Below are 12,347 nucleotides of genomic sequence, written 5' to 3'. Positions count from 1 at the left end.
TCTTGAAGGGCTTCGTTCAAGAATATTTTCTGGAATTTCTTCAAGAATTAGAAAGACAATTTATTCCTCCAAGGGTTTTTTCAGAAATTCTTCCATGAACTCCATTTAAATCTTACTAAGGAATTCCTTTTGAAATATTACTTGAGACTCCTTCAGTAGTTTAAGCGTTTCCCATAATTTTCAGTAAAAGGTTAACTTTTTCCATGGATTTTTTTGTTATTTTCATTTTCAGAATTTTCGAAGAATTCTCAGCGGTTTGAGATATTCCTCCACAGAGTTTTACAAGATTATTTTATGAAATAACGTAAATCATGTTGGAGTTACTCTTCGAGGGTTACCTGAAGGAAATATTTAAATAAATTTCTGATGAGATTAAATTTTATTGAAACTATTTTAGAAACAATCGTTTATAGCTCCTGGAGAAGTCCTTGGGGAATACCTGGAGGAACTCCTGAGATTCGACACAAAAGTTCGGTTAATTGGACGAAGTGGCTTAATTTCCCCAATAGAGAAATTTTTGGGAAAAATCAAGGAAAAAATACTGAAGAAGTTTCTAAAAATCTTTGAAGGCATTTCTAAAGGACACCTCTGATAAGTTTCTGAAAGAATCCTTGAAAAAAATCTTCGGAAAGCCATAAAGGAATTACAGACAAAAATACTAGAAGAATTCTTAAATAAATCTCCTAATGATTTTTTGAAGGGTGATTTGGAACAAACCCTGAAAGAACTCATGGACATACTTCTAAATAGAGGAGCTTGTGAAGTATTCGTAAGGGAATCACCAAAGAATTTTCTAAAATTGTTATTTTTTTTTCAAGGAGTCTCTGAAATTTGGAGAATGCTGTGCAATAATTCCGAAAAGAATTTCTGAAGATATTCTTGGAGAAACGTTAAGAAATAAATCATGAAGTGAATTCTAAAGAATCCCTGAAGAAAGGTTTCTAAAAATCTCTAGAGAAGTTTACGATCCCACTTGTGGAGGAATATCTAAGGATCTTCTAGGAAGCCCCTTAGAGGAACCCTATTCAGAATTTTTTGGAGAAACTCCTGATAGAATCCCTGGAGTAATTCCTGAAAAGCACCCTAACAGAACACCTACAAACATTTCGAATTTTACCATGACTATACTGGTCTAAAATGAGTTTTATTAAAGAATATCCTTAGACGAGACGTGCGACGTTGTGAAATTCTATCTAGAGGAATCCTTTATAAATTTCCTGGTAAACGTCCTCAAGGGTACTCTCTGAAATTTATAGCATAGTTTTTATGAGGATAGCTTTTATTGAAACCTCTGATTGACATACGTTTAAACCGTTTACACAAAATAGATGAAAATTGTAATTTAGATACAACAAAGAAATTGTTCTGTATTGACGTTTTTTAATGACTAGAATTTGCTCTTCAATAAAAAAATAATTTAAAATTTTGGTCACGCCGATTACGCCGCCGTATAGGACGAACGGCGTGCGCCGCCGCTGCCTCGAATTACTATACACGCCGCCGCCGGTGAAAATTGCTTCGGCGCACACGTCTACTACAGGTCCTTGGCGCAAGATTCCGTTAACGTGTTCTAGGTCATCCAGAACTTCCGCAAGTAAAGGCCTTAATCTACTAGCGTAATTAATCAATTGCTTTTACATTACTTATATGATGTTATACAGATTTATGGATCACGGTTCTATAGAGAAGTTATTTTCAAAGATGTTCTAGTTAATCCAAGATCTTTCGCGAGTTAAGGCCTTAAGATCAATAAGCATTATCAATGGACTTCTGTTGCATTACTGATGCGGTGCAACATCCTACAGGTTCTGTAGAGTCTTGATTTCCAAGAATGCTTTATGTCTTCCAAGTACTCTTGCGGCTCATGGAAGTTCTTGGAGTACCTAGAAGATGTTTGGCAATTATTTCTCAACAGAACTATGCTCCCTGGACCTTAAGGACGCTATACTGTATCAGTAATGTGACAACAAACCATTGATAACGCTTGTAGATCTTCAGGTCTAAACTCGCGGAAGTTCTTGGGAACTTGTATTGATTGAACTTATAAATCTTAGGTCTTTACTCATGGAAGTTCTTGGAGGACCTAGAACATCTGTGGAAATTATTTCTATACAGAAAAATGGTTCATGGACCTGTAGCATGTTACAACGTATAAGAAATGTAACAACAATCCATTGATTACGCTTGTAGATCTTAAGGCCTTTACTCGCGGAAGTTCTTGGAGCTTCTAGATTATCTTTGGAATTTTTTTCTCTACAGAACTATGCTCCCTGGACCTGTAGGACGCTACACTGTAACAGTAATGTGGCAACACACCATTGATAACGTTTGTAGATCTTAAGGCCTTTACTCGCGGAAGTTCTTGGAGGTCCTAGATTATCATTAGAAATTATTTCTCTACAGAACTAGGCTCCCTGGACCTGTAGGACGCTACAATGTATTAGTATTGTGACAACAAACCATTAATAACGCTTGTAGATATTCAGGTCTTTACTCATGGAAGTTCTTGGAGGACCTAGAACATCTGTGGAAATTATTTCTATACAGAAAAATGGTTCATGGACTTGTAGCATGTTACAACGTATTAGAAATGTAACAACAATCCATTGATTACGCTTGTAGATCTTAAGGCCTTCACTCGCGGAAGTTCTTGGAGGTCCTAGATCATCTGTGGAAATTATTTCTCTACAGAACTATGCTCCCTGGACCTGTAGGACGCTACACTATATCAGTAATGTGGCAACAAACCATTGATAACGCTTGTAGATCTTAAGGCCTTTACTCGCGGAAGTTCTTGGAGGTCCTAGATCATCTGTGGAAATTATTTCTCTACACAACTATGCTCCCTGGACCTGTAGGACGCTACACTGTATCAGTAATGTGACAACAAACCATTGACAACGCTTGTAGATCTTCAGGACTTTACTCGTGGAAGTTCTTGGAGGACCTAGAACATCTATGACAATTAGTTCCTTACAGAAAAATTGTTCTTGGACCTGTAGCATGTAACAACGTATTAGAAATGTAACAACAATTAATTGAGTACGCTTGTAGATCTCAAGGCCTTAACTCGCGGAAGTTCAAGGAAGACCTAGTATGTCTTTAGAAATGAATACTCTTCAGTACAACGCTCAATGGACCTCTGGGATGTTACAACGCATGTAGCAAGAAATTATTGGCTATGTTTGTGGATCTTCTGGCCTTTACTCGCGGAAGTTCTTGGAGATCAAAATTGGAGGTCATGTTTGAAAATGATTTATTTACAGAACAATGCTCCGTATACCTGTAGGATGTAGAACAGTATCAGCGATGTAACAACAATCAATCGATTACGCTCGTAGATATCAAAGCCTTTACTCGCGAAAGTTCCTGAGTGTCCTGGAACATCTTTCTCTACACCACCTAGCTCCGTGGACCTGTAGAGTGTTGACAGTCTCCTTGATCCTTCGTTTCGTCCGTCTAGACAGTCCTTATCATCCCAAAATATCCTCTACGATCTTTCTTGGAAACAGTATGCACTCTGCTCCCCATAGCCCATCCCTTGTCCCCTTCCCCACTAACCCCTAGATTCAACCCTTACTATTACCCCCCCCCCCCCCTTTTCTTATTACTCTCTAAAACAAACCTCGGATATCTGAAGGTGAGGACATTTCAAATATTTTCAGATTTCGCTCAGTTTTTTTTACACGGATTCCCGAATTAGCACGGTATTTTTTACACGGTTTCGCGAATTAACACGGTTTTTTTTTACACGGATTCGCGAATTAACACGGTTTTTTTTTACACGGATTCGCGAATTAACACGTTTTTTTTTACACGGTTTTTTTTTACACGGGACGTATCCCCCGTGTAAAAAAAGACCTTAGTGTAATATAAGTGATCCCTGATGCTACAAATCTAAAAAACCAATTCATTCCGTTCTCACATTGTCGATTCGCGTGGTCCTCCACCGCTTATATTTGCAATACACCTGTATAGAAACTACTTTTCGTTGAGATGAGCAATCTGAAAAACCTAGCACCTTCGGTTCTTGGGCCCGTAGCCCGTTATCACAGATTGAGAACCACTGAGTTTTACAACACAACTATCTTGTTATTGCTCCGTGCAGCGCAGAGTCGGAAAAACATTTTCATGTCATCCTCAAATGTATGGTTCTTCAAAATTTGCGTAGCCCGTGACCATAGATTGGGAACAACTGATCTTTGCAATGCATCTGTATTGAAGATACTGCTCCTTGAGATGAATAATCCGTTATACATGTTTTGTGCTGCTTTCTACCACATTCGGTGCTTCAGAAATTCCCGTAGCCCATGTCCTGGGGAATTGGGAACCACTGAGCTATATTTTGGCAAGTGCTCTCGAATGCATGGAATGCGAAAAACATCTCCATTTCGTCGTCACACTTACGGTTCTGGAGCTGGAGCACATGGCCCGTGATCATGGATTGGAAACCACTGATATCTATATCAGAGATACTGATCCTTGAGAAGATCAACCCGAAAAACATTTGGACTTCCTAGCACTGTCAGTTCTTGAGAAATTCTTGAGCTCCGTGACCCCAGATTGAAAACCACTGATCATTGCAACACAACTATAGTGTACATTGTAATGAGTGCTTTCTGAGGTGTAGAATCCGGAAAACCTTCTCACTTCATCCTCACACCATCGATTCTTGAGAAATTAGCTTGCCCCATGACCGTAGGTTGGGAACCACTTAACTTTGCAAAACTGCTGAATTATAGATTGTAGCTGAATATAGATTGACTTGACACTGTCCTGTGGAAGTTGAAAGCAGGCTTGACAGAAACTCCCTCGCGAGAAAATGAGGAAGCGATTTTGGCGATTTTCTGAGGAGTGAAAATAAAACTCAGAAATCAAAACGCAAATCCTCAACAGCCCCGAGCGCGAGCTTGCCGCACAGCGAGGAGTTCATCCAACACTCATAATTGCTTGTTGCGTTTCTCACGTCCACTCACACTCAAAAAGCTCTCGCGAGTTCCACTCCCGTACTAAGATAGACTCTCGAGGCGAAAATCGCACTCAAAAACCCAAAATAATCATCGGCTCTTTTTTCGTTCCCCTCTTCCTCGCTCAGTTTTTATTGACTCTCTGTTTGGGGTTCGTTCGCTCCCTCGCGACGAGGCAAAAGCAAAACACCGCTCTAGAGCATGTTGCAAAACTCTTTTGATTTCGAGGAGGATTATCAAGCCTGGTTGAAAGGAAGGAGGAACGGCTTTTTCAATCCGTTTCTGGTTGTAACGAAGGCTGTGAACATCCGTAGGAGGAAAGGGACGAGCCAGGGATTGAACACAGTAGGATCTTCTGCTGAATCAGAAGCGGTAGCCCCCAGACCACCAAGCCCGTCTATAATACCTGGATTAATGCTGTTATCACGGGAAGATGATTTTTGAAAAGTAGGAAAGAAATAAAACATTTCTTGACTGCCCATTCTGTTAAGTTTAACTTTATTTTTACAACACCAAGCTAACAGAACAATTGTGAGCTAATTATGTTAATTCGCACGAATGTGTTGTGCATTCATATTTATTGTTTCCAAAGCTAATTCCTAGCTGGGCACCTTCGGCAACTGAAAAACAGGATTAAAATTATATATTCACATATTTTATCAGCCAGTACTGACCGCTTCCACTCCCTTGGAAACGCCGTCTTTAATCTTCTTAAGGATGTCTTCGACGGCTTCTCTCATCTTATTAGGATCAGCCAAATCGCCAACGTTCACGGTCATTTTTGAAATATCTGCAACTCCACCCTCGTTTTGGGCAACTGGGAATGCTACAACCATGGTGGTACAGATCACGAGGAGCACCACCGCGGAAATCAAAGCGAATAACGCTTTCATCTTTATAACTTCCTTGGGTATGATCGAAAACTGCTAATGGGTTTGCATTGATTGGTGATCTTTTATAGTTTTCTTCGTCTCCCAGTCATATTATGAATGCAAACAAAACGAAGTGCAAATTATACACAATTTGTAAACCAGATGTGTTGTACTTATTTCATAATCGTGCAAACGCCGTGATTTTCTTCCTATTGTTCAATATCATTGAAATTCCAGTTCTGAGCCTTCTCTGACACTTTTGGTCAGACTTCAAGATTCTGGCCGAACAATTAGGTTGTGTTCCAATATTTTGCTAGTGCAATAATCTGGCGGATCCATGGATCATACGGAGTTTCGGATCATACGCTAACACATATCTCGCTGGTATCGGTAGACTCTTCCAACTAGGAAGCTTTATTGGACGTTTGCTTCGTTTCGATATAAATTGAGCCATCTTTGTGTTCTTCTTTTCATAAGTTTGTTTTCGCTTACATATAAATGTATTTTTGAAACTAAATCACTTAAAATTTGTTAGTACTAGATTTGTTTTACAGTAAAAATGTAATTATTCATTAAAATACTCTTTTGTTGTAACTGTAACACTTTTCTCGTTCTTTCACATTTGTGTAAAAAAATGGCATAACTATCGTCAACGTCCTATGTACAAAAGTGTATGATCGCCACATGTTCAGCTTTTTCTCGGATTTTACAATCCCCTAAACCGGGGTAAAATGTTAAGGCACAAGCTCAATCTGTGTCGTTTTTTACAGGTCTTTGCTCGATCCAAAGTCGTTTGATAAAATAACGTATTGGCTAGAAAAATACTTTTTACTTTGCAATAATACCAGACGATAGAATAAAACATAAAATAACTACTCTATCAAAAGAAAAAATAATAATCGGAAATATACTAAACAGTAGAAATACTTGGGTTTGCGGGGGAAAGGTGAAGTGAAATAAATAACGATACTTGCTTACGGATACGGAGGAGGCCAGTTCGTACCTTCCGCGCCTGTTTAAATGAGCCGCGTCTGTTTCAGATAGTGAATCAACAGGGCGTGAATGAATTTGTATTGTGCTAGCGATGGTATGATGTTGTCCCGCTGTTGGCGTATCTGGCCGATCAGCCGTGGGATGTCCAGATCCTGGAAATTACGTGTTAATATATCGAGCATTTAATACGGTGGACAAAAAACGCAAAACCTACCTGATTGTGATCCAGGGTGTACATCAGTAGGTCAGCTACCAGGGTTACGCCCGTCCGGCCGCCACCTTCGTTGCAGTGAATCAAAACCGGTGGGTTGGTATTGTGCGATGGTGGCACCTCGGCCACCGAAGCCAACCGAACGGAGTTGAGTTCCTCTAGAAAGCCTGCAAATGAAAAAAAGGTGTCTTATTTTATCAATTTTTTCAAGTAGAGAAGACTGTTCAAAAAAAATCCTTCACAAATTGCTTCAGAAACTCTTCCAGGGATCCCTTCTAAAATTCCTTAAGGGGTTCCTTCGGAAATTTAGAGGTTCGCGACAAGCACTTAATAGAGCGTGGTTACTGGTTGTGCTGTTTTTGCCGAACGTGTAGGTTTGTACCGCTATATACTCGGTCGCCTGTTGTTGCAATTCTGCTCTGATAAATAAAAGTAAGTGAACTCAGAATTTTCAAATTTATTACGACGGTCTCTGAAGAAAACTTCCCAAATCAAGATCATCATGTTACAGATTATTTCAGAAAATCTTCCATGTGTTCCTCCAGAAGTGTCACAAAGAATTCTTTTATGAAATTTGGCATGAATCGTTCGCCAATAATTTTTCACAAATCATTTCAGAGATTGTTTGAGATATTCGATCAGAGATTAATTCTCTAGGCATTTGTTTGGAGAATCTATTGGAGATTCATTTAGAAAATCTACCATACATGTCTTCAGAAATTCTTCTAAAAAATCTTTCTAAAAAAACTCATTCGGAAATTTGTTCGAGTAGGGTCTGGGACCATTTGGGCAGGGGGACCTATTTTGGGCACTTGCTGCTGTAACTCAGTCAATTTTTAACCAATTGACTTGATTTTTGAGACACAGCGAGATAGATTATCTAGCCATGTACAAAAATTGAAGTCAATTGGTTGAAAATTGACTGGCTTACAGCAGCAAGTGCCCAAAATAGGTCCCCCTGCCGAAATGGTCCCAGACCCTATTCGGCCTAAAATTCCTTCACGGATTCTTTACAAAAATCTGCCATGGATTCGAAAATTTCCTTAAGTGATTTGCTTAAAAATTCCTCCTATTCTACGAATTCCATAAAGATTTTTTGTCAAAGCATCTTGCATAATTGACTTCTAAAATTCCTCCATTTTTTAGAACAAGAAATATTCATAAATTTGAGTAGAAAGTCCTCCAGGAATTCTTTCAAAAATTCGTTCAGAAATTTCTTTAGACATTTGTTCAGAAATTTCTCCAGAGATTCCTTTTACAAAACTTTCAGCGATGCTTTCAGAAACTATTCCAGTTTTTCAGAAAATGTTTCAAAAGTTGTTTAAACAATTATTAATGGGGTTTTTTGGGTTTTTTTCCAATGATTTCATCAGAAATTTCCACAGCAACTTCCACTTTCTCCAGAAATTTCACTACGGATTCCTCGAGAAGTTTCACAAAAAGTAGTGTATGAGTTTCTCCAAAAATTTATGTTTTTTTTCCTGGACTTTTCTAGATTTTTCCAGGAAAATTCTTCAGAAATTCTTTTGAGCTTCTCTCAAACAAACTTCCAAGGATTTATCCCAAAACGTTCTCCAGGGTTTGCTTTATAAATTGGTTCAAGGATTTTTTTTTCAAAAATCTGAATTTCCGTCAGAAATTCTTCCTGGGATTTATTTAAAACTTCATCCAGGAACTCTTAAAAAATGTGAAATCCAATCGGAAATTTTCTGCAGGGATTCCTATAGAAACTGTCCTAGGGGTTCCTTCACAAGTTTTTCGAAGGATTTTTTTTCAGAAAATTTCCCATGACTTTAATTATAAATGCGACTAATAATTTCTTCAGATATATCTCCAGATTTTTTTTCCAGAGATTTCTTTACAAATTTCTCCAAGGATTAATTCGAAAAAACTTCGATAGATTTTCCGATTATTTTTTCATAAACCCTTGCTAAAATCTATCCTAGGATTCAGTCAAACAAGCTTTCACGAGTTCCTGAAAAAATCTTCCAGGGATTTTTGAAAAAAAAAAACCAAGGACTCCTTTAGAAACTCCTCATAGATTTACTTTGAAAATCATCCAGAAAATCATGAAGAAATTCAGTCAGAAATTCTTTTACAAAATATTCTAGGGATTCCTTTAGATTTTAGAGTTTTCTCCAAGAACTCTTGCACGGGTAGCTTCTAAAAATGTTGCATGGATTCCTTTAGGAAATACTATAACAATTCCTTTCAAAAAAACCTTGTATAGATTGTTCCAGAAGTTCATTCACGAATTTCTTGAGATTTTTTTCATATGGATTTTTCCTTCGATGAACATTCTCAAAAATACTCACTGGATTTTTTTTAATTACTCACGGATACATCAGAAATTTAGAACTCCTTCAATATTTACTCATAAGCTTTCTCAAGAATTTACTCTAAGGATTGTTTTAGAAACTCTACAAGAGATTATTAACCCTCTAATACCCAACCCCGCCTTTAGACGGGGTATTGTTTGAGCAATTTTGTAATTTCTGTTTCGTGGACAATCAAATTTTTTATATTTTTGGCTGATATTTAGAACTGTTCTGTATATCTCAAAATGGTTTTTGGTGTATTTTAAAGCGTATTTACATTTTTTAAAAATCGTTGAAAAATAATGTTTTAGTCATCATTCAGAAGTCATTGTTTATTTTGTAGTGAATCGCTACAATTAACATATTTGATTTTTTTTCCTAAATCATTCTATCATAGTAAAATAGTTTAAGGGAGTAGAATACATTCTAAAATTTTTTTTTCCTAAAATTACACGGAAAATATTTTTTTTCCAAGAAAAAAAATAAAAATAAAAATATTTTAACAATTTTCATACCAAAATTCACAAAATCGAGAATTAAAAAGAATCATCTTCCAGAACATGTTTAAATCGATATTAGATGACCGAAAATGATATTTAAATCAAAATCAAAAATTTGGGTATTAGAGGGTTAAGAAAATTTCCAAGATTTCTTCACAATCCTTTAGATATTTCTTCAAGACATTTCTTTTCCAGACATTGTCCCAAAGATTCCTTAAGAAAGTCTTAGAAAATTGTCCAAGGATTCCTTCAGATTTTTTTTCCACAAATTCTTTCAGAGATTTTTACGCAAATGCTGGAAGACATTCGTGCGGAGATTTCTGCAGAAAATCACACAGAGAATTCATCAGAAATTCCGCCGGATATTCCTCCATGTGTATTCTCAGAAATTTATCCAGGATTTTCTTCAAGCATACTTCTAGGAATTTCTCTATCGATTTCTCCAGGAATTCCTTAAAAAAATGTTTTGGATTTTTATGGAGGATTTCTACAGGGTTTTTGTTTTTCAAAAATATCTCAAGTTTAGGTATTTCAGCAGAGGTTTCCAGGTGTTTTTGTTCAGCTATTCCTCTTGAAATTTCTTAAGAAAATCCATATATGGATTCTGAAAATACTCGTGCTTTTCAGAAGTTCTTTCATGAATTCATTTAGGATTTTTTTTCAGTTTTTTTTTAATTTCCTTCTGAAATTTCTTCAGAGATACTTTCGGAAATATCTTTATGGACTTTTTCAATATTCCTAGAATTAGTTCAGACATTTTAGCAGGGATTTCTTCAAAAGTTTTTCATGGACTCCTTCAGAAGTTGTTCCAGCAGTTTCCTCAGGAATTGCTCAAGTCATTCCTTCAAAGGTTCCTCCAGGAATCCATTCATGAGAATGTACCAATGAAGGGGCGCTGAAATCGAGGAACCTTGACTAACTAGCTCTGATTTTAATATGACAGCACGGATATAATCTTGACAGTAATCTGCCAAAGCATTACAATGACCTTTTTTATGGATTTTGCTACAAAGTTTGGAATTCAACCAGCTGACTATACACCAAGAAAGTATAAGGCATCAACCAAAAATATCAGAAATATATTACAATTCTCGGTGAGGAAGTCATAAAAAATCTTGGAAGAAGTTTGTTAAAAAGCTTTGAAAAAAAGTCTGGCGAATGGAGTTTGCATGCATCCACCAAAAATTAGGTCATTGCAATAAGGGATCTGTAAATAATAGAAGAAAAAAAAAACATATATGGGAGCGGACCTGGTGTGGTGGTTAGAACACTTGACTATCACGCCGAGGACCTGGGATCGAATCCCACTCCCGACATACTCACAAAATGTGGGTTCTTCCTTCGGAAGGGAAGTAAAACGTGGGTCCCGAGATGAACTAGCCTAGGGTTAAAAATCTCGTTAATACAGACAAAAAAAAAAAAAAAAAAAAACATATATTTTGCTCATCGTGATCATCGACAAAGCGAAATATAGTTATAAAAAATGAAGTCAGAACGGGAAGTATGAGATTAAGATATATATATATATATATATATATATATATATATATATATATATATATATATATATATATATATATATATATATATATATATATATATATATATATATATATATATATATATATATATATATATATATAACTAATGGATCAGATCACAGTTACAACATCAACCCGACTCAGATTCACTTGTGTTGAATTTTGTTTGACGTTTGCTTGTTTGCTTGTTTACACATTTTCCGCCAATCCAGTTCCAACCCAGGTTCAAAAACGAATTCGACAAAAGTATGTCATGAGGAACAGGGGAACATTTTCATTTTTCAAAAATTATCAAGCAACTCTAACTTATCTAAAATTACATCAAATATTCTCAAATTTTCAATGTAACTTGATTAGTTGTGTATCATTGGTTGAAATTTGGAACGAAGTTATAAACAATCTAGAAAAAGATATAATTACCGATAGCTAACTTTGAGCTGATATATTTCCGGAAGTCCGGAATCAATGAACCAAATGCAATGAAATTTTGACCATTTATGACTTATATAATGAGATCCAATGTTTGCACATAATGTCAGTTAAACATCTATTGCAGGTTTGTACTTAAAAGAAGAACTTTAAATTATTGATAAAGTTTTCAAAGCTGTGTTTTCATGAAGGCATGTCTATGATACTTTCATGATATGTACCTGAATCCACCAAAGATCTTCTCAAGAAAATTGAACAACATAGTTTAATTTTAAAGTTGAAAGAAATAACTCACCTAAAAAGTGTCCCACGCTGCTGGGACAGTTTTGATCGCCCCACTCGTTGTACGAAATGTGCCACACAGATCTATAGCGTCGACTTTGCGTATGATACACACGCAACTTGGAGGTGGTACAGCGATCCGATTCCTGCGAGAACTCCCGCCAAACTTGGTACTGAAATTGGAAAAATCAGATATTAGTTAACGTGCAATGACCACATTTAAAAACTTATAGT

At 36.6% G+C, this 12,347-nt stretch overlaps 2 protein-coding genes across 9 annotated transcripts in view; both read right to left on the bottom strand.

Moving 5' to 3' along the window:
- Window positions 1-5,448: 5,448 nt before the first annotated feature.
- Window positions 5,449-5,889, bottom strand: LOC109423902 (uncharacterized). The gene is made up of 2 exons (XM_019698957.3): window positions 5,642-5,889; window positions 5,449-5,587 (listed from the first exon to the last, which is right to left on the bottom strand). Exons 1-2 carry the CDS (start codon window positions 5,858-5,860, stop codon window positions 5,567-5,569), a joined length of 240 nt encoding a protein of 79 aa, XP_019554502.3. The 5' UTR covers window positions 5,861-5,889; the 3' UTR covers window positions 5,449-5,566.
- Window positions 5,890-6,220: 331 nt separating this feature from the next.
- The window catches only part of LOC109416253 (tyrosine-protein phosphatase non-receptor type 21), a 65,287-nt gene continuing 59,160 nt past the window's right edge, over window positions 6,221-12,347 (bottom strand). For all 8 annotated transcript variants that reach the window (XM_062849856.1, XM_062849857.1, XM_062849859.1 and 5 more), the window contains 3 exons: window positions 12,127-12,286; window positions 7,047-7,210; window positions 6,221-6,984 (listed from right to left, as the gene is read on the bottom strand). In XM_062849856.1, the coding sequence (XP_062705840.1) occupies window positions 6,856-6,984; window positions 7,047-7,210; window positions 12,127-12,286 (453 nt within the window). In that variant the 3' untranslated portion in view covers window positions 6,221-6,855. The remainder of the gene's footprint in view (window positions 6,985-7,046; window positions 7,211-12,126; window positions 12,287-12,347) is intronic.

The sequence above is a fragment of the Aedes albopictus genome, chromosome 2 (assembly GCF_035046485.1).
Source record: "Aedes albopictus strain Foshan chromosome 2, AalbF5, whole genome shotgun sequence".
Classification (NCBI taxonomy): domain Eukaryota; kingdom Metazoa; phylum Arthropoda; class Insecta; order Diptera; family Culicidae; genus Aedes; species Aedes albopictus.
Note: the sequence above shows the minus strand (reverse complement) of the source record. Positions and strands in the feature narration are given on the sequence as shown.

Excerpts from the sequence above, each read along its gene's own strand:
- LOC109423902 (XM_019698957.3), bottom strand. The coding sequence starts at position 5,860 with ATGAAAGCGTTATTCGCTTTGATTTCCGCGGTGGTGCTCCTCGTGATC. Across the intron at positions 5,588-5,641 it reads TTTCCAAGGGAGTGGAAGCG|TTGCCGAAGGTGCCCAGCTA; the intron begins GTCAGTACTGGC and ends CCTGTTTTTCAG.